Source organism: Crinia signifera, chromosome 5 (assembly GCF_055691185.1).
Source record: "Crinia signifera chromosome 5, ASM5569118v1, whole genome shotgun sequence".
Taxonomy (NCBI): Eukaryota; Metazoa; Chordata; class Amphibia; order Anura; family Myobatrachidae; genus Crinia; species Crinia signifera.
The window spans coordinates 266109980-266132252 of NC_139221.1; the positions used below are offsets into that span (position 1 = coordinate 266109980).

Consider the following 22273-nt stretch of genomic DNA (forward strand, 5'->3'; position numbering starts at 1 on the left):
AGGGTCAAAGCCAGTTATGCGGTCTGAAAGCAGCATTAGATTTGGGTGGGGTTTTACTTCAAAGTGAGATCTATATTGCAGTGTAAAAATAAAGCAGTCAGTATTTTCTCTGCACAGAAACAAAATTACTCACCCAAATCTAATTCTCTCTGCACATGTTACATCTGCCCCCCCTGCAGTGCACATGGTTTTGTCCATCTAAGAAGGATTTTGTCAGAAAGAATGAACCAAAAGAAGGCCCTTTGTGAGGAGATCTGGAAAATTAACATTAACTGTTGGTAGCTCTCGAGGACTGGAGTTGGTTACCCCAGGCCTAGCTGTAAGGAAGGGTGCTTAGAATAGGTTAGGATCCAGCAGCAAGACCAGAAGGATGAAATTAGTCAATGAAAGTAGCATGAAGTCAACCATAGCAGGTAATGACGAGCCCACATACATCTAGTATCCTTGCACATTAAATAGCCCTTCTAGTCACGTCATGATATGGTGTGACTTGGTAGTGCCGAGCGTCTTTGCGTGTGAGTTTTTACATTATAGTGCATCTTATTTTCAAAATGGTGCAAATATAATGCACCATCATACAAAATATAGGGACATTGCATATCATTTTAATCAGCAGATGCTGCTTGTGCATCTACATCCACCATTTTACGAATAAGATATAGAGGAAAAAAAGATGCTTGCAAAGACCCTTAGCACTAACAAGTGGCTGGGGTTTAGTTACAAGGTGAGTGACACTTACAGTGTCGGCCAAATGTAGGCAGGTAATGGCCATTTAGACTGTATTTTCTGGCCATGCATAAATTAGCAGTTGCAAGCTCACTTGCTACTGGTGGGCTCTCTGTGTCCCAAAAAGCTATACAGCCTGTGTGTCAACAAATTCACTCTTGTACAACATGATGGCACTTGTACAATGTTAGATGGAAATGAGGAAGCAACAGTGGGAATCCCTTTGCTCAGATTATCTTCTAGGCACATTAGCATATACTCACAATTAGGGACGGCAAAAAATATCAACAGCAATCGCAGTAGCAAGCACATCTAAATGAGGCCACTGCTATCAAACTGCCACTTACAGCGGACTAACGTAGCAGATAAGACTATTTTATTGAGGATGTGAATGCACTGATCTCACTTTGGGGCAGATTTATGAAGTGAGGTGAAGTGATAAAGTGTCTGGTTTTTATCACCGGCCAATCAGCTCCTAACTGTGAAGTTACAGGCTTGGTTTGAAAAATAACAGGTAGGAGCTGATTGGCCTGTGATAAAAACCAGACAATTTATCACTTCACCGAGCTTAATAAATCTACCCCTGTGTCTCATCAGAATCAATATGATGGAGATTTAAAAGGGAAATCATTTGTTGGCATGTGACCCTTTAATCCTACAGCTGTTCTAAAGGCCCCCATACACTAGTAAGATTTATCTGACCTGTAAATTGCATCTGATTTCCCTTGAACTTCCCCAGCAGCTTCCCAGGAGGCCTACATACAATTTGACACTTGATGTGCCATTTTACACATCCAATTTGCGACAGATAAATCACATGTGATTTATCTGACGCAGTGTCATGTGATTTACAATGCCACACGGCCTAGCAGGCCCTGAGCCATCAGCGGAGTCCCTGTTCCTAGGCTGTCCCTATGAGCCCACATCCCCTGTTTTTACCCCCCCCCCCTGCCCGCCCGCTGGATCCCACATATATTAGCCGGGCTCCCGGCAATGGCTACGCTAATAACATAGCCAAGCTATGTTCTCAGGGTAGCGTAGCCAGGCGCCCGACTAACATATAAGTACCCTTTGCTTATAGCGTGTGATTCAAGACTCCCAGACACAGCATGGTATGGTGGGGCATCCCAGTTGCAGAATTTCATAGCATACTATATGCCATGAGAGGAACCATGCCATGCAGGCAGTGTAGACAGTCACTTGCCTGGGAACCTCTTCCCAATTTTCATTTCTATGCTTTATGCTCCCAATGCCACACTGTTGCTCACCACCTCCTCCACCATCATTCACTTCTCTGTAGTGCCACCACATACTGTATGCTGAGCCAGATTACAGTATTATATACAATGACATTGTCCTTTCAAAGTGCTGGCTATGAAAGACGCTTCCCTTACTAACTCAACAATGCAAGCCATCCATAGCAGTGATAGCACCTGTTTCTGTAAATATGTCATGTTCAGTGCGCATATGTACACCAAGTTCCATGCACAATGCAGAGGAAGGGAGGTGAAAGTGCAAAGCAAATAACTGTACAGCAAACATCCTGGGATATCTTACTGCATTTGAAGAAAAAGAAGTGCTCTGTCACCTCCGGGCTGAACTCCAGCAGCGTGCGGTGTCTGCGCGGCTCTCTGTGGACTCCCGTGTGTTAAATTCTGCTAACACTGGAGTCTACAGAGAGCCGCGCAGGCAATCAGCTGCCGTACACTGCCGGAGCTCAGACCAGAGCCGACGGAGCACTTCTTCTTTTACCGATCAGTGCTGTCACTACATTTGTGACAGCCTGAGAGGAAACTGCGGCGGCTTCTCTCCGGCGGCCGTTTCTTCCGGTAATGTACACGACTACACGTGCTGCGGGGGGGCGGGAGGAGGGTGCAAACATATAGATGTATCGGATCTGATACATCATGGGTGCAAAAGCACCCACGATGTGCCCATGATGGGTCAGATTCCGATACATCTTATGTTCTGCAGGTCCGACGCCCTGATCCGATCTGATGCGCACGGGACCGCGCATCAGATCAGATCAGATGTCAAACACATGCGATTTTCGGCCGATTTCCCCCGATTTATCGGCCCAAAGGGCCGAAATCGGGGGAAATCGGCCGAAAATCGCATAGTGTATGGGGGCCTTAAGAGTTACAGCTAGCCCTCTCTGGTCTTCTTCCTAATAAGGGAGCATTGTGCAATCTATGGAGATGGTTAGATAATGACTGTATGAATATGTGGACAGTGTCTTACGGGTTTTTACTCTAACCTCATAATTTGATATAATGCATCTCTATAAAAGTAATGCCTCCCACTGACTTCATGCCAGATTATAAACCATGTACATTTGTCAAACATGCATAAGCACATTGACACCGTACATTACGCACACAAAGTTCTAAATCACCACTCTTCCTTTTCCCTTCCCTCGGTGGTAATTAGATTGATCTGTGGGGATGCAGTTACAATCCCGGCGTTCGGGATCCCGGCGTTCAGAATCCCGACCGCCGAAATGCCGACGCATTCTCCCTCCGTGGGTGTCCACGACACCCCTGGAGGGAGAATAAATTAGTGTGCCGAGCGTAGCGAGGCACCGGGCCCGCTGCGTGGCGAGCCCGCAAGGGGGGGGGGGGGGGGGGCGTTCCACGTCCCCCCCTTGTCGGCATTTTGGCTGTCGGGATTCTGAACGCCGGGATCCAATACTGAATCCGATCTGTGATATTAGGCACATTATAAAGGTAGTATGAAAAGCCACTAGACAACCCTTCTAACGTTCATGCTCATTGAATCTCAAAACTTTCCTGGTGCATAGAAATATCTCAGAACAACATATATCATGTGATAGTTCTACCTCCTCAAGACATAGCATTGGAACTGTAGAAAAATCGGTGTAGAGGTATCGTTGTATTGTGACCATTCAGCTCCATGTATGATGCTTATGCTACAAGTGACTGGAATCAAGAATATTAAAGACAATACCAGGTTAGCCCACCAGTGTCTCTTATGCCCCTTTCAGACTGCACATTGTAAACGGTATATTGCCGTTTTTTTACCGTTTTAAAACGGTAATCTGTGCGGTCTGAAAGGTGCAGGACCACTTAACCGGTTAGAAAATACCGTTTTTTCTAACCGGTTAAAATGCAGGGTCCTACCCGTTTCAGAACCGGTATTTTAGGCTCAAAATCGGTTCTGAAACGGTATTTAGGACCCAGCCAATGAGCTGGGTCCTAAATGCAGCGCAGTGAATATTTAATGAGCACTCATTAAATATTCACACCACTTGAGCCGCCCCCGCGCGCGTGTCGACACCCCCGTGTCGACTTACCCCTCTGCAGCCGGTACCTCCGTTGTGGATCGCGGCACTACAGTTCTGTATGGTCGGAAGCACTTATGAAAAAAAGTGTCTTTCAGAAAATGGCTGCCCCATAGGAAACCCTGTTTAAAAAAACTGTCTTTCGTATGGGGGCAGCCATTTTCCAAAAGTCACTTTTCTTATAAGAAAAGTGACTTTTGGAAAATGGCTGCCCCCATACGAAAGACAGTTTTTTAAAACAGATTTTTCTATGGGGCAGCCATTTTCTGAAAGACACTTTTTTTCATAAGTGCTTCCGAGTTCCGACCATACAGAACTGCAGTGCCGGGATCCACAACGGAGGTACCGGCTGCACGGGTGTGTGTGTGTGTGTGTGTGTGTGTGTGTTAGGTCGACAGGGGGGGGGGGGGGGGCGTCGACATGCGCGGGGGCGTCGACACGCGCGCGGGGGGGGGGGTGGATGTCGACATGCGCGCGGGGGGGGGGGAGGAGGGGGGAGCTGCACGGAGGGGAGGGCTGAAGGCTGCACTGGCTTTGACCCTGTATTTGGAAAGTTTCCAAAAACGGGTCTGCCAGTGTCAAAAAAATCGGCACTTAAACGGTAATATACCGTTTAAGAGCTGCGGTGTGAAAGGGGTTTTATCTGGCAGACCCGTTTTTGGAAACGTTTTGAAATACAGGGTCAAAGCCAGTTATGCGGTCTGAAAGCAGCATTACAGGGTACATCATCATGGAATTGTGAAACTACAATCCAAAAACTTGGGGTGAGTAAGGGGTGTAATGTTTTTCCCGGATGACTATTTCCACTTCAGGAGATTATATGAGCAAATCTTATGAAGCCTAGCACCAACATGAATACCTGTATTGCACATCCTACAATAATTATGTAATACAAATTCCTTTTAAACCAGCAATATTTTTTATTAAAGTTGTGAAATTTTAGAGGAAATAAAAACACACACACACACACACACACACACACACACACACACATATAGATAGATAGATAGGAGTAGGCAAAGCAGCAGACAAAACGTTTATTAGTGCAAAAATAGCATACCAACGTTTCGGGGCATAAGGTACCCCTTTGTCAAGGTGAACAGTGCAGTAACCTTGACAAAGGGGTACCTTATGCCCTGAAACGTTGGTATGCTATTTTTGCACTAATATACGTTTTTGAAAATTCCCAGAGTGCCGCTGTCTGCTTCAGATACTACGTAGTATCTGCCTCCATACACCTCATGCTGACGGTGATCAAGTTATTACACTGAAAGGCTCTAAGTGAGAGGTATACGGGTGTCTATGCAAATTGCACTTCCAATACTGACTGTTGGTACTACATATGATTAAATCCTAGCCACGGATCAAGTGCCCTCTTTTTCTATTGTTGGCGATTTCTGGACTCTTTCCATCTCCAGTTAATCAAATATCCAATAATTGGTAACATACAAATCGTGTGGATACAATTATCCTAAACAATAAATTGGCTATTGGAACTTACACTGTCAGTACCCTTGGTAAATAACCATTGACAGTTATTGGCAAAAGGACACGGTTCTTTTTACATTTTTTATTTCATTCAAGGGATCAATGTACAATTATATGTATATATATTTTATTAAATGTTATTTTTATGATATTCATGTCTAAATAAATCTGTAATTTTATACGGTTTAATCTTGTAGTGTTTCTTGCGCTCTCTAGATAAATATTCTGCTTGTTTCTTTTATTTAACTTTTTTAAGTACCACAGAGAGCCTTAATTGAGAGCAGCAAGTCACACTTTCTTGAAAGCTTTATTAGTTAATTGATAAATTCTAAAGCTGTGCGCCCGATTATTTGGTCCTCCCCACCCCCTTTGGTTGTTTTTTTGGGACCGTGTGTTTAAATTTATCACACGGGCTCCGGGGATCACCAAGGTGGGTGATCAGAGAGCCAGATTTGTGTTATAGATATGTTAAAATAAGACACACTTGCTCCACTTCCACCTCATACAATACAAGGTGGACGTCATACGCCCTGTCATTTACATACAATCCATTTTAATCCATTGCTAATGGTTGTACATTTGTTTACTCTTCTATATCATGTAAAACCCAATAAAACTTTGAAACCAAAAAAGGTGTCAGTGAATAATGAGTGCACCTGCCAGGTGACTTGGAAAACGTGCACTGTTGGGGTACTTGAGGACTGAGGTTGAGAACCACTGCTCTACCATATATGAATCTTTTACCTGCAGATCTCTGTGCTCATGCTCCGACAGGGGGGATCCCCACTGACAGAGGCTGCTCTCCCTTGTGGGGGTCCTTGACCCCCATAGAGAGGGAACAGTACCTGTGGCGAGCGATGCGAGCCACCGAGCTCGCAAGGGGCTTCTTTGTGCTCGCCCCCATCTAGAGGCACCAGCAGTCGGGATCCCGATTGTCGGGCAGTCACACCCGAACACTGCAGGTAATGTCTAAGTGTACACAAAACTAACATGTCAGAAAGTGTGCGTGTGTCCAGTCTTAGGCCAATGGAACATTTCATGTAGGTTTTATTTTATTTCTCTTTTTCAGACAGGCCTTAAAATGTATGTAACACCATGTCAAATAACAATTTTCTACATAATATAATGGGTACTTGTTTCCTAGCACGGCGCCCGTCGGGTCCCATCGCATACCATTACTTAAGGTATGCGATGGGACCAGATCTGACCCGATATAAGGGTTTTTAGAGTTCATTGTACAATTTTAAGATTGCGTCGCATCGCATGCCATTACAATGGCATGCCATGCGATGCGATTACACCCAATTTCCCATTTATTCCTATGTTAAATGCACCCCCAGACCTGATTTTAATTGTACACCCACCTGATGGGTAATTACTATGTGAAATGCCCCCCTATTGTTAACGCTACCCCAGTATCAACGATAACCCGAAGAGTGGCGAGCGCAGCGAACCCGCGAGTGGTGGCGGTACGCGTTCTCCGACCTTTTCATACCCCCACTATCCACGTTGGCGTGGAGTTGATTTTAGATAGTGTGGCGAGCGCAGCGAGCCCCGCGAGGGGACACGGAATACATGTTAAGTAATCCGCGTGCGCTCGCCACACTTTGGGCTCGGTGGCTCGCTGCGCTCGCCACACTATATGAAATCAACTCCACGCCGATGTGGAAAGTGGGGGGATGAAAAGGTTGGAGGAAGCGTACCGCCGCGCTCGCCACGCTTCGGGTTGGCGTTGATAGTGGGGTGGCGTTAATAATGGGGGGGCATTTGACATACTAATTACCCATCAGGGTGGCTGTACAATTAAAAATCGGGTCTAATCGCATCGCATGCGATCTCGTCGCATGTGATGCGATGCGACCAGATCTAATAGACCTGATGCCATAAGATGAAAATCAGTGGCGCCGTGCTAGGAAACAAGTACCAAATAATGTTTTAGCTTTTTCATACTGATTTCAGGATTAATAATTTTGTATTTTTTGTTGAATGGTGTCCAGTGCCTAATCCTAAAGGTTTGCACTATATGCACTGAGCGGCTTTCCCCCCACGATGATAGCGATGATACATGCTGGGCATAATCACCCAGTGTGTATGGACCTTTAGATGCAGTGCAATTCTGCTAGGACTGCTGATTAATTTGATGCGACACTTGTGTATCTGCGTGCGACTTATTCTGTAGGTGAAGCACAACAGAACATGGCACAGAAGAAAGTCACAGCTGCTGCATCATAGCAGTTTGTATTTAGAATACAGAGACTCGGTCGCACACAGGTCTAGCCACATGCGTTTGCATCAAAACCGCATTTATGCAAAAAATTTACATCTGACGATAGAAGATTCTCACGGGACTTGGCGCGTTTGGTGAGATTGCTGCAAAAGATATAGGAGGACACATCTGTACAAGTGTCTTCAGAAACGTTCTGTGCGCTCTTCCAAGGAGTAAACCATGCACACAATATTTCATTTACTGTCCATCACAATTTTGTGTAAGAGTTAATTACTATTACATGTCGGCTACATACATGATTGCCCAAGCATTTAGCAGCATGTCCTTAGATTTCACAAAACAGCCTTTTTGCAGGCAATGCCAACATACCACCTCCATAAACTCATAAACGTTGTCAAACTGAATACAAGTAGACGTTTCCCAACACAAGATTACAATTCCACATATCACAACAGTTCACCAACACCACAATAAAAAACAATTTTTAGACTTACCTTATGTTCCAATTAGTTTTTTCTGAATCGGTCAACATTGTTTTGTCTAAATAATACTTGCTGTAATAGGAGACATTGGGCCAGATGTATCAAGCTTCAAAAAGTGATAAAGTGGAGAGTGATATACAAGCAGCCAATCTGCTCCTACCTGTTATTTTTAAAACCCAGCCTGTGACATGGCAGGTAGGAGCTGATTGGCTGACTGTTTGTCACTCTCTATTTTATCACTTTTGAAGCTTAGTACATCTGGCCCATTATCTTTTTTAAAGGTGTTTACTGTAATCTTTTAGCTTCACTTATCACTAATTAGCTTATACAGCGAAGCAGCTCACCTACACCCACTGCTGTTTATTGCCTCACTTTGCATACAATAATCAAACTGATAACTACCAAAAGCTATTGCCAGCCAACGGTTAGAAAACAACAAGCAAGTGATGAATTAGTTACTAAAAAGCATTGGGTAAAGGTAAATATTACATGCGTGAGAGAAGGGGCAGTGCCAGCAAGAGGTGATTACCATGAGCTTGAGACGACACTGTTGAAATCAGCATACTCAAGAAGTAAAACCTACCCTCTCCTTCATACGGGACACAATGAATCGCAGGTATTTACCCATCTCCTGCTTGTTTGTGTTTTTCTTTTTCATAGTCTATGGGGAAAAGAAGATTAAAAAAAAACAGATTACTGATCCTCATTACATTATAGTAAGTATATTAGAGTGTCTAGTAACAAAAAAAATATATCAAAAATATAAAACGAGTACATTAGATAACTAGGTGATTTTAGAGACTGCGAAAGGATGCTACATACACTGTACAAACATTAGGCATACAAGTTTAAAATCAGAAGAAACGTAAAAGGGACCCAAATTAAATTACTTGCCAGGCCAGGTGTTTAGGTAATTTAAGGCGCTAAGCGCAGCATATGAACTGCTGGGGGAAAGTTGTCAATTTATGAAAGGAATTAGTTGCACTCAGCCTAGTTATAGTATTTCTATGTAGGGGGTATGTAATTATGGTTGTGCATTGATAGATCTACAGTGTCTTATCTCAAAATATCATCCAACACGACCTCTACGCTCCTCCCAAGATCTGCGTCTCTCATCCACACTCATTACCCGCTCCCATTCCCGACTGCAGGACTTTCTTCGGGCTGCACCCACTCTGTGGAATGCCCTCCCAAGCACAATAAGACTCTCCTCCAGTCTCCAAACCTATAAGCGTTCCCTGAAGACTCATCTCTTCAGGCAAGCTTATCAAATTCCAGAACCAGTCATAGAACCTTGCGTTCTGGTGGAATCGATGCAATAAAGAATACAGTATCTATCCTTATGTATCAATGCCTATTTCCCTATAGATTGTAAGCTTGCGAGCAGGGCCCTCCTACATTTTGACTGTATGTAAATACCCTGTTTTGTTTCACTGTCTGCTATTGTAAAGCGCAACGGAATATGCTGCGCTATATAAGAAACTGTTAATAAATAAATAAATAAATACATAGTCAGTAGGTTGACATGCAATAGGTGAACAGGGTCAAAAGGTCAACATAGTCAAAAGGTCGACACATTTTCAAATTTTTTTGGGTGTCCATGTAGACATGGACCCTCAATTAGCGTACGCTCACCATGTTTTGGCCCAGTGTCTTTCTCGGCACACTTTTAAATTCTCCCTGTGCCGCCATGGAAGGTGACGTATGAAAAAGTAAAAAAAAAAATGAAAATGAATTATCCACCTTTTGACCATGATGACTTATTGACTGTTTATCTAGACACTGTGGGGGAAATTTGCTAAGGCAAATACGCCCTAAAACATTTGTATAGTAAAATACGATTTTTTTAATCCTATTAGTATTTTTGGTGTTTACTCTGCCAAAAAGACACATTTGAATTTACAAATGCGAATGTATACGCCATCGCAAAATACAAATAGGAACCATCATTCAAAAAAATGGTGATTCCTAATTTACTAAGCGGACGCTAATTAGTGTAAAACGTCCATAATTGCCGGCCAAATACGCCAGGAAAATACACTTCATTTTCCTGGTGTCTTTGGCTTTAGCCTGCATGGATCAGTCAGATCCGTGCAGGCTTCAGTGTATGTATGTATGTATATATATATATATATATATATATATATATATATATATATATATATATATATATATATATATATATATAAAGAATGGAACGCATACTGGGACTTGGAGAACCACAAGTCCCAGCATGCGGCCCATTAATGGGCTTGCTGGGACTCTTAGTTCCACAGTAAAACCAATAGTTAAATAAAAGCACACTGACACATAAGCAAAATAAAACTTTAATACACACAGATCCCATACATACTGATACTTACCTATCTTGAGCCCGTAGGTCACCCATCGGTCACTGGGTCCGGTGTCCGACAAAATCCATAGTGGACCTGTGGAAGGAAATTATACTCACGGGCCTCCTCCGGCGTAGATCTGGTCCTCTACTTTCCTGCCGTAGCCTCTGCGTGTATTAAAGTTTTAAATGCGTCTTATGTGTCAGTGTGCTTTTATTTAACTATTGGTTTTGCTATGGAACTAAGAGTCCGAGCAAGACCATTAATGGGCCGCATGCTGGGACTTGTGTTTCCACAGCAAAACCCAATGGTTTTGTCTATTTTTTACACTTGAATCAGCCTGGTACCCACAGCCCAGGGGTACCGGGACAGCCCCAGGCTTCAGCCTGGGCAGGTAAGTTCTGGAAGGGGGGGACCCCTTCGTTGGGGGGGTCCCCACTCCCCCAGCCCAGGCTGACTGGTCAGTGTCCCGCTGTGAAACTACCCTGCTGGCTGGTTGGGCCTGGTTCTTAAAATATGGGGACCCCTATTCATTTTGTCCTCCGGAATTTTGGGAACCAGACCCGGGGGCTGGTTTAAAAAAAAAAAAAAAATCAGCGGAACCCTACTTAAAATTTTGCCTGATGTTTTAAAACCAGCCCCGGCTCTTTGAGCCTGGTGCTGGTTATAGCTGTGGATGGGACCCCACGCCGTTTTATTTATTTATTTTTCTTTTCTTTTTTTACACTTAAGCTGCACGGATCTGACTGATCCGTGCAGGCTGCCAATACGAATTTGTAATTAAAAATACGAATTTGTATTGTGAACAATACGAATCAGTATGCCATCGAATAATACGAATCAGTCAAATACGACTGATTAGTAAATTATCCTCCGGAATACGAAAGAAAATACGACTACACCATTCGTATTAAGAATACAAATACGATTTTTCGTATTCTTAGTAAATTTCCCCCTGTATATCTATCAGGCAGATATCTGCAATTATAGGAGTAGAAAGATTCATCTGTTTTTCACAAATGACCCCTATGTTTCGCTGATATTTTTGTTCAGGTTATCCTACTAGTGGCTGTATTTAGGGATTGTTTTCGCATGTCTAGGGCAAGAGGCTTATCGTGGATAATTGAATATCACATGTCACGCAATCAAATGCATATCCCCCTATATAGGATTTTATCTCTGTGAAATAAATGCTACTACAATACTATAAAACCCCATGAGCTGTAAGCATGAATAAGTAATAAAAACGAACATACTTGGGGGGAATTAATTACCCCCTGGGGCTATCTAATTAGCCCCAAATGCAGCCCGCTGGCAGATCTTATCAGGGATTTATTTCTTCAAGATCTCAGCAGGCTCTAAAATAAATCCCCCAATAATTAGTCTGTTTTCAGGAACACAGCAGTAAAAACACATAGGTCCGGTAACTCATCACGGGCACTCAAAAACAGAACATTTAACCCCTTCCCGACATATGGCGTAAATGTACGTCATATGCCGGTTGCGGGGGAATCAAGCCAGCTCACGGAGTGAGCTGGCTTGAAAGAGAGCAGGTAATGGCTGTATATTACAGCCAGGTACCTGCTCTCACGCCACGAGCGGCGAGTTCGCCGATCGTGGCCGTTTAACCCTTTAAGCACCGCGGGCAAAGCGCCCGCAGTGCTTAAATAGCTGATCGGAGGGGGGGCGCCCCCTCCGGCGCCGATCGGGGCCCCCCGCGGCGAGATCGGAGGGTGCCGATCGGTTGCCATGGTAGCCAGGGGTCTAATGTAGACCCCTGTGCTGGCCATGTCAGCATTCCTATTACATCCTGCCTGAGGCAGGATGTAATAGGAAGTGCTGAAAATCACTATGTTCAGCCATAGAGCTCTATGCGTGGGGTCGTGTAACCAGCACCAGGCTGTAGGAGCCGGGGCCGGTAATTAAAAATCAGGGAACCCGACAAATAGGGGCTCCCCGATTTTTAACAACCAGCCCCAGGCTCCAGGTCCGGGGCTGGTTCCCAAAATACGGGGGACAAAATGACTAGGGGTCCCCCGTATTTCAAAAACCAGTCCCAGGCACAACCAGCCAGCAGGGTAATGCCACAGCCGGGGGGAGACTTTTTATGCATGTCCCCCCGGCCAAAGCATTCATCCCTGTGACCGGTCAGCCTGGCCAGGGGCCCTGGGGGAGTGGGGACCCCCCCAATGAAGGGGTCCCCCCCCTCCAGGACTTACCTGACCAGGCTGAAGCCTGGTACTGTCCCCGATGCCCCTGGGCGGTGGGCATCGGGCTGATTATCGTGTAAAAAAAAAGATGAAACTATTGTTTTTTACTGTGGCACTACAAGTGCCAGCAAGCTGGGACTTGGAGAACCACAAGTCCCAGCCTGCTGGGCATTAAAGGGCCCGCTGGCACTTGTAGTTCCACAGTTAAAAAAATTGTGCACAAAACACACTGACACACTTTTAAAATAAAACTTTATTACATACAAAGCCCACACATACTAATACTTACCTATCTTCTTTCCGTAGGTATCCCTGGTCCTGTGTCATCGTCTTCTGGTCCTGTGTCGTCTTCTTCCTCCATGTCGACCGTCGCTGTCGCCGTCCGGATCCGACGAAATCCATTTGGGAAGCTGTGGAAGGAAACCATACTCACCTGTCCCAGCGCGACGTAGTCCAGGTAAGTGTCTTGGCAAAAAAACAAACCGAACACCCCGAAACCAGCCGGACACGGAGACGCACAGTACTGTGTGTACATCGTGCGCCTCTGCCTCCCGAATGCCGCTATTGGCCGCCTTGCGGCTCCTGATTGGCCGCTAGGCCGCAAGGCGCCCAATAGCGGCATTCGGGAGGCGGAGCCGCACGATGTAAACAAACACCGTGCGTATCCGTGTCCGGCTGGTTTCGGGGTGTTCGGTTTGTTTTTTTGCCAAGACCCTTACCTGGACTACGTCGCGCTGGGACAGGTGAGTATGGTTTCCTTCCACAGCTTCCCAAATGGATTTCGTCGGATCCGGACGGCGACAGCGACGGTCGACATGGAGGAAGAAGACGACACAGGACCAGAAGACGACGACACAGGACCAGGGTTACCTACGGAAAGAAGATAGGTAAGTATTAGTATGTGTGGGCTTTGTATGTAATAAAGTTTTATTTTAAAAGTGTGTCAGTGTGTTTTGTGCACTATTTTTTTAACTGTGGAACTACAAGTGCCAGCGGCCCCTTTAATGCCCAGCAGGCTGGGACTTGTGGTTCTCCAAGTCCCAGCTTGCTGGCACTTGTAGTGGCACAGTAAAAAACAATAGTTTCATCTTTTTTTTTACACGATAATCAGCCCGATGCCCACCGCCCAGGGGCATCGGGGACAGTACCAGGCTTCAGCCTGGTCAGGTGAGTCCTGGAGGGGGGGGGGACCCCTTCATTGGGGGGGGTCCCCACTCCCCCAGGGCCCCTGGCCAGGCTGACCGGTCACAGGGATGAATGCTTTGGCCGGGGGACTTGCATAAAAAGTCTCCCCCCGGCTGTGGCATTACCCTGCTGGCTGGTTGTGCCTGGGACTGGTTCTTGAAATACGGGGGACCCCTAGTCATTTTGTCCCCCGTATTTTGGGAACCAGCCCCGGACCTGGAGCCTGGGGCTGGTTGTTAAAAATCGGGGAGCCCCTATTTGTCGGGTTCCCTGATTTTTAATTACCGGCCCCGGCTCCTTCAGCCTGGTGCTGGTTACGGCTGTGGGGGGGACCCCACGCCGTTTTTTTTATTTATTTATTTATTTTTCTATTTTTTTTTACACCTTGCAGCCTGCACGGATCTGACTGATCCGTGCAGACTGCTAGAAATAATTCGTATTAGCAGCCGTATATACGGCCGCTAATACGAATTGTTACACCATCGGAGGGTTACAAAGCAGTCGTATCTGACTGCTTTGTAACTGACCCTCCGGAACACGAGTTTGCATACGACTTAAACAGTCGTATGCAACCGTAGGGAAAATACCAATACGAAAAACTAGGTTTTTCATATTGGTAAATTTCCCCCATTACATCACCAAGCTGCACTCTGCTATGGGGTTGGTATAGTTGCCACTTCATAAATTACTTTTATTTACTAAGATGGGAGTTCTATTGAAAATGGGATTTTGTCCATAGCAACCAATCAGATTCTAACTATTATTTTCTAGAAGGTGCTAAATAAAAAGGTAGAATCTGACTGGTTGCTATGGGCAATATCCCATCTAAGTAAATTTAACCCTTAGTGTGCAAGTAGCTGAATGACTTCACGGTATTTTCGCCGCAGTGTATGGGTCATCCAATCCCACTGGAGCTGCCCGGGACATTCCCGGGTGGCAGGATTGCGTGCGGTACATCACATGCAGTCCTTTTGCACATGGTGTATTGCATGCAACTCTGTTCCCCGTTGCCTGGAGTGCTCCGTGTTGGAGGTAGGAGATGCAGGCAGGTCTGACCTCCAACTCCAATCTGATGTGCATGGGACCGAACATTGGATGCAATGTCAAACACATGCGATTTGAGTCAATGTCACCTGAACTCTCGGCCTGAGCCATCGGAAATCGGGTGAAATTGTCATATATGGCATAAGTATATACAATTGTATAATAGACATCCATGAAGAAAGGAACCACAGGCTATACAAATAGCCAAATAACATGGCCCTTAGTCAAAATTATTCCGTGTTTTATGTACATTCATTTGAAATAGTGATTTCATGCGTTTCTTATAGCCTATTCTATAGGAGAAATCACACAAGAAATGTTACTTACTGTATTACATACCCAAAACTATGGATACATGCAGAGTAAACAAATATGTTCCTAACAGTGCCTTACCTTACAGACTGGGCACTGCCAGTGATTACTGCTATCTCTGAGTCTTAAATCATCAGGTAAACATTTAGGGTGATATACACGAAAACACTGGTCACATATCATAACCTCTCCAGGTAAATGACATTCAAAACAGTACCAGTCATGCGTCTCTGCCTCCCAGTCCTAGGAGAAACACAGCGTTACTTGGCAAGACAAAGAAATAAGTTGCTTCGAAAGAGAAGTAGTAGCAGACCCTGAAGTTTACAAGAGACAACAGCAATAAAACCAGGTGCATTTGCATTCCTTATTAGAGGGTAACCCGTATCAGTGCTGCAAGAGCCTGCAATGTGTTGCCTTCATTTACATCTTTGTTTTTACCCTCATTGACAATTGTGTGAGGAGAGGGGTGTAGCTTAAAAGGAGAATAGTAAAAATTGAATGGTAATTTCAAACTTTAATTGGATGTTGTACAAAATGTCAACATTCAAAATGTTGACATGGATGCTGTGTCGACATAGATGATTGTAGTCATAACCTATCCGCAGCCTGACCCTACTCACGCATCCTGACTCTAACACAAAAACGGACTGTGGACATTCGGCTGCTTACATTTTGTCCATGTCAACACTCTGGTGTTGACATTCTGAATGTCAACAAAATGACTGTATAAAGTCTTATTTCATTTTGTCATGTAAATAACGAATTTGTAGCAAATTCTGCTTTTTTATTTTTTAGTTGTACAAAAAACAGAACCCAATTTACTAATTTTTTGAGGTACAGGAATCTGAATATATGAAAGCGACCCTTCTACCATTTGCCGAACTGTGCCATAGTTACCAAATGGTGTGTGGCAGGTTTCCGTGGCTGCCCAGGAGATACGTGGTACTGGGCAGATGTAAGACACTTCTACACATATTAAAATGTTCTTAAATAATTAACATATGTAATGCATATAACAGATAAAATAAGATGTAACAGGCCAAGGATCCTGAGGACGAAAGCTGCAGATAAACATACTATATGTGCAACATGTCACAGACTCTTCCAATCCTGAAGGGTTACAAACTGTCGCAGTCTATAAGCTCACACCATGTTTTAATATTAGTGAGGGATACTAATGGTGGACTAAGTTTCGTTCCTCTAGTAATAGACCCGCTGTGAACTTGCCTCCCACTGTTAGGCTACAGAATTATGGAAAGTAGTGATTTTAGCCCCACTGTGCCGACTATGGAAAATGACAAAGAAATTGTTGTTTACATACTTGCAAAGCTTGATATCAAAGCACTTTAACAAACCTCAGGTGAATTCACTGATTTTCCCTCTCTTCCGGGAATTTGGTGATGTTTCATCTGCAATAATTTACAAAAGTGTTGGGCTAAACATGACTGGTATATTCTACAGGGTTCGCAAAATATAGAGGCAAAAATATTACATTCTGAAAATGCTATAAAATTAAAAGGGCCTCCTTACAGACAGAGAGGTCTCCACAGTGCCTACGGTCAGTGGTCCCCAACAATGCACAGAAATAGTTGTACCACTGGTTACACATTTCCTTCTTTAGCTTATGGATGAAAGTTCCATTTGTACAGACCTATAAGCTAACAATACTTTGCTCTCTAGCCAATTACATGAGTGGCAGACAATCTCCAATTCCATCTGCAGACAATGACAATGTCATGATGGGACAATTTTAACAGGTCAATATGGAATCATAAGACATCTCAAAATAAAGAATTTACACATATCTGTAAACTGGAGAAGGCACTATGTAAGTTCTATCCCCAAACATAGGTTAGGGATACTACAATTTATTAAAGTCTGAAGCATGTGTATTTGCATATGTATTTTCTTAAACTCCACCTAAAACTACATTTTAAGTTTTGGCCAAACCAACATGCTCCAATTCATAGGTATATGTTCCTGGCAGGTACCTGAAGTATAGGATACAAAAACATTCCATACATCCAATGACGTTGACAAGGCAACTTCCAACAAAGATCAATTGAACTGTACATTGCTAGCTTCCAGGCGGTGTGCAGTTTACACAAACCTGTTACCTATGGCGGCCTCAATTTATGCATATTAATATGAACCCTTATGAGGCTGGGAATTAAAATAACATGCACACTCTTCATTCAGCCATGATACATACACAGTATATGACGTCTGACATTACACAGAGCTCAGACATAAGGAGCAAGAAAAGGAACAGTAGCTAATTAAATGTAATGCAATGAGTAAGGGAGGGAGCGAAGGAGGATTACAGATAAATTAGCAGCAGAGTGAACTCTCGAATGAGAACATCAGGACTGATTATTATCGATATGAGACAAGAGAAATGGAAGATTCGGGACAGGACCTGTTGCTAGTAACAAATAGGAGACAATAATTAGGTGACTGATGGAAGCCATTTGCCACTACTACATGAGAATAAAATCCAACATTTCACGCAGAACATCTCATATATATATATATTTTTTTTTTTTCTCACTTTTATATTGCTCACTGTGTAACAAATGTTCCAGGGGCCCTATATCAAGTGAAAATGTACAAAGCAACATAATGCGCAGAAGCTTTACATAAACTCTGGTGATCTCTACAAGATGGCTAACACAGGAACTGGCTAACAATTGACAAAAATATTATATACCTTCATCCCTTAATTATATTTTATATAAGACAAATATAAAAACTAATAAAATACATAACTAATACCCCGTTATCACTGCAGGCAAATTCCCGGGTCTAGCATGTCGACCTGGAAATTTGCCTTTTAATACAGGTTTTTTTGCGGTGTGAACGGGTCGCATACCCGTATCTCATATTCATATTGATCTTCATCTTCATATTCATCTTCTTTTTACCCCTGTTTGAGATCCGATTATGCAGACCTGGGTTGACCCGTTTTCACTGCATAAAAACCCGTATTAAAAGGCAAATTACCGGGTAGAACTTCTTCACCCGGGAATCTGCCTAGCAGTGAGAACGGGGGTCCGTCGCTGCAGTAAAAGCCGTGTAGTTCTCACTCGAAGTGAGAACACGGTATAATAGATATATGAAATCTATCTATCACAGTGGCTGGGAATTTAAAGAACTAAAAATAAGTTAATAATATTAATTCAAATAATTTATTTACATTTTTATTACACTGTTTACCCACTATAACCAAAGCTTGTAACTGTACTGCATCATTAGTAATAATGTGATTGGTTCCTACTTGGCTGAACAATTTATGTAGCCTAAAGTTCTGCAATACACAATAGTAAATCTGGCAAAAAACTATAGCTCACAGCAGTGGAGTAACAATAGCGCCGCAGACCCCGTGGTCGCAGGGAGGCACTGAGAAAGTAAGTGTGGGCGCGGGGGTCTGCGGGGGCTATTGTTACGCTGCCGGGATCTGACTTATTCCGCTGCTTGCCTCTGCACCTGTGGCCGGGTATCAAGACCGGCAGCGCTACTAATCTGCATCCAGGCGCTCCTCCTGACTCCTTATAAGAAATGTCCCTCACAAAATGGCCACCCCTTTACAGCAGACAGTTTTTGAGAATACTAGAGGAGGCGATGGCTGCGTGCTCTAGCATCCTTAAAAACGATCTGCTGTTAGGGGCAGCCATTTTGTGAGGGATACTTCTCAGAAGGAGCCGGGATGCAGACCTGCGGGACCCGGCCACAGACACGGCGGGGTAAGGCAGACCGGCGGGGTGCCGGAGAGGTCATAACTTTACTGGAGGGGGCGCCAACATTTGTCGTTACGCCACTGGCTTACAGTTTTGTCTCACAGAGTAAAATGGGTGTAAATTACTGAAAAAGTCTATTGTGCACATACAGCTGTGTTCTCATAAAATCATTACGCCATCTACCGCAGGATGCAAGGCATTGAGTGAGCTGGCTGTTCCTATGCAACTCTGATAATACTGGCCATCTTTTTTTTACTAAAATATGTGTCTTATTCATATCGTCTCATTACAGAGGTGAATCAGGAAGCAACGCTGAAGCAGGGGAGTGAAAAGTCCTCCCTCTGGTGACTCCTGTTAGAGGGCAAATGAAAATCTATAGCTGTTGATAATGAAATGGTCAGTGCCACTGGTGGCACACTGAAGATAGCATTAGGATAACAACAGGTGGCCCAGCACACTCATACATGGGGGGGAGAAGCGATATTAGCGCACAGATACCACTTCTCCTGTACAAGGCATAATGGGGGAAATTTTCTAAAGGAAATGTGTAAAAAATAGGTGTAAAAATAGGTGTATTTGTATCTAGAAATACACCTATTTTTGAAATTTTCTATCCCGAAAATACGGCAATTTGTATTGATAGCACATCAATACGAATTGCCGTATTTTCGGGATAGAAAATGTCAAAAATAGGTGTATTTCTGGATACAAATACACCTATTTTTACACCTATTTTTTACACATTTCCTTTAGTAAATTTCCCCAAATACATCTATTTCAGACTGTGCTAGAAGAACCACAACCGGAGAATGACACCTCAAGCAGGATAGAGGAAATGCACAGGTTTTGTAAGATGCAGGGAGCTAGAATAAACAATATCGATTGATGGCTCATTGAACTTTATTTTGCATCTTTGAGTACTCACCTCAAGCGTTCTAAGCTATCACTTAATATCATGTAATGTCTTCCACTATCACTACGCATACAATATGTACACATGTAAATATGCAGGACACTTGTTTCCTTAATGCCACAACTACACTAATTACACTATATACATGTAAATTATAATTTGTACCATTATAATTTAGCCAGTTAAGGATTTGATTTCAAGTTAACATTAGTAATCCCAGGCACAAACAGAAGTAACAGCTGTACTGTAGCCAATTGTTGCACCCAATGGAGTTATTAGAAACATCGTTCAAGGACCTGAGGATGAACTGTAAGGAAAATGTAATTTGCAAGATCAGAATGGAACATATAACAGACACATATAACCAACACAAGTCACACCCTTTTGTTTAACCCTTTGAGTGCCAAATGAATTTGGCAAAACAGGTGTATAAAAATGGGCCAAGCAAACATTTTCATTCACCATAATGTAATAATTAACTTATATAGGAAATATAATCTTTTACAAAACATTTTTTATCTGATTTATTATAAACAACTGTGAGCATTTTTAGCAGAGATTTGGAACATCTCTCACACTCAAAGGGTTAATGAGATCTGCAAGTTAGAAAATCCTTTCAAAACCAGAACTCCTTTGAAACTATAAACATGACAACACTTAAGCCAAATTAATCAATATTACTGCACTAGGGAGCAACATAGCTTTGTTCCACTGTAGGGTTTATTATTTAAATAAAATCTAAAATTTAAAAAATGTATAAACATATTGGGTGAAATTTACTAAGATGGGAAATACACTTCACAGGTCCTGTTGCTACGGGCAATCAATCAGAAGCTACTTCTTATTTATTTACCACCCTCTAGAAGATAGTAGACAGGATGTGATTGGTTGCCCATAACAACATGACCTGTGAAGTGTATTATAAAATCTTAGTAAATTTCCCACATTGTCTTTTTTAATTTAGTCACATACCAAAATGGTTAACACACATATCGACCCGAGTCACTTCACTGACTGCCTACTCTAGTGATGGCTAACCTTGACACTCCAGCTGTTGTCGAACTACACATCCCAGCATGCCCTGCTACAGTTTTGCCATCACTGGGGCAATTCAATCACATATCATATGTAATGCAATACCATGTCTTTGGGCCAGTGTGTGAATCCTGGTAATGGAACCCTACATCATGCATTTTAGCTTGCAGATTCATAGGGGTACACTTGAAAATGCACAATCTTACATCGCACGTAACTGAACAAACCCCATCTGTCAGACAATATCTCAATTCCTTCACTCCCACCAACAGACCAAATGGTGAATAGATCCAAACACAAAGACTGCATAAGTAGAATAATTATTGTCAAAGGTTTCATTCTAGCACCTATAGCACCTTTCAAACCCTGTGCATTTCCTCTTTCCTGCCTGGGGGGGGTGTCTCTTATTTCAAAATACAGACCAGAGTGTACTAGTAGCACCAAAGCAGACAGCAGCACCCCAGGCAAAACAGAGGAAGTGCACAGGCTTTAATCGATGCTGGGTGCTAGAATGAACACAATGTCATGGATTATGGGAAATTGGAGGAAGTTTGTATTAGTACTAATTCATAGATGTTGTTTATAGATTGTGATAATTTGTCTGGCTTGTGTTGGCAATACACAATGGAGTACATTAACACTGGATTACATTATCAGTGCTACAGGTTTAGGACTAATTATTTGTGTTGTTAATGGAGTTTATATAAGAATGATGAATTGGTGCTTTGTAGTCTGTTTGGGTCTGTGATGCCTGTATGTGATCAGAACAAAGTTATAGCATATAACCAATGTTCCAGAAATAGTAACAGGTGTATTCCTTACATTATTAATAGGTAACTGAATTATATATGGATTTTAATACTGGCTTCATGTATGGTGTATATATTAATATACAGTGTTCTCCCCAGGCATATATTTTCGGGTTTCCACCCGGCAAGAGACGCCCTGCCGCCCAGGAATTGGTGGACTCATGTAAGATCATGTAATTGACAGGGAAAAGCTACACCGCCACGCAGAATCCCCAAGTTTTCTGTATGCTTGCTCTCTGTCTTGTCTGCCACATGCTAGCCCATCTATCTGCACTTCAGTGGGGGCTTAAGGTACCAAGGGACTCCAGCTGCGGCTCAGTCTCCCGCATGGTAGTGAGCGGATACTCTATCTGGCTCCTTCCGCACAGTGTGGACGCGTAGACTGGAGCACTGGGTCTACCCCTTCATCCTTCCTGGCAGCCACTGCACACACTGAACCCCCCTGTTGCCCACCTTCCTGGGGGGCTGGTA

The 22273-nt window shown here is 43.4% G+C and overlaps 1 protein-coding gene across 6 annotated transcripts in view; it reads right to left on the reverse strand.

Annotated features, from left to right (window-relative positions):
* ZMYND11 (zinc finger MYND-type containing 11) overlaps positions 1–22273 on the reverse strand; it is an 85033-nt gene that overhangs the window by 40542 nt on the left and 22218 nt on the right. For 4 of the 6 annotated variants that reach the window (XM_083188989.1, XM_083188986.1, XM_083188987.1 and 1 more), the window contains 3 exons: positions 16664–16717; positions 15390–15551; positions 8808–8885 (listed from right to left, as the gene is read on the reverse strand). In XM_083188989.1, the coding sequence (XP_083045115.1) occupies positions 8808–8885; positions 15390–15551; positions 16664–16717 (294 nt within the window). The remainder of the gene's footprint in view (positions 1–8807; positions 8886–15389; positions 15552–16663; positions 16718–22273) is intronic. The other 2 variants (XM_083188990.1, XM_083188991.1) reach the window with 2 other exon arrangements.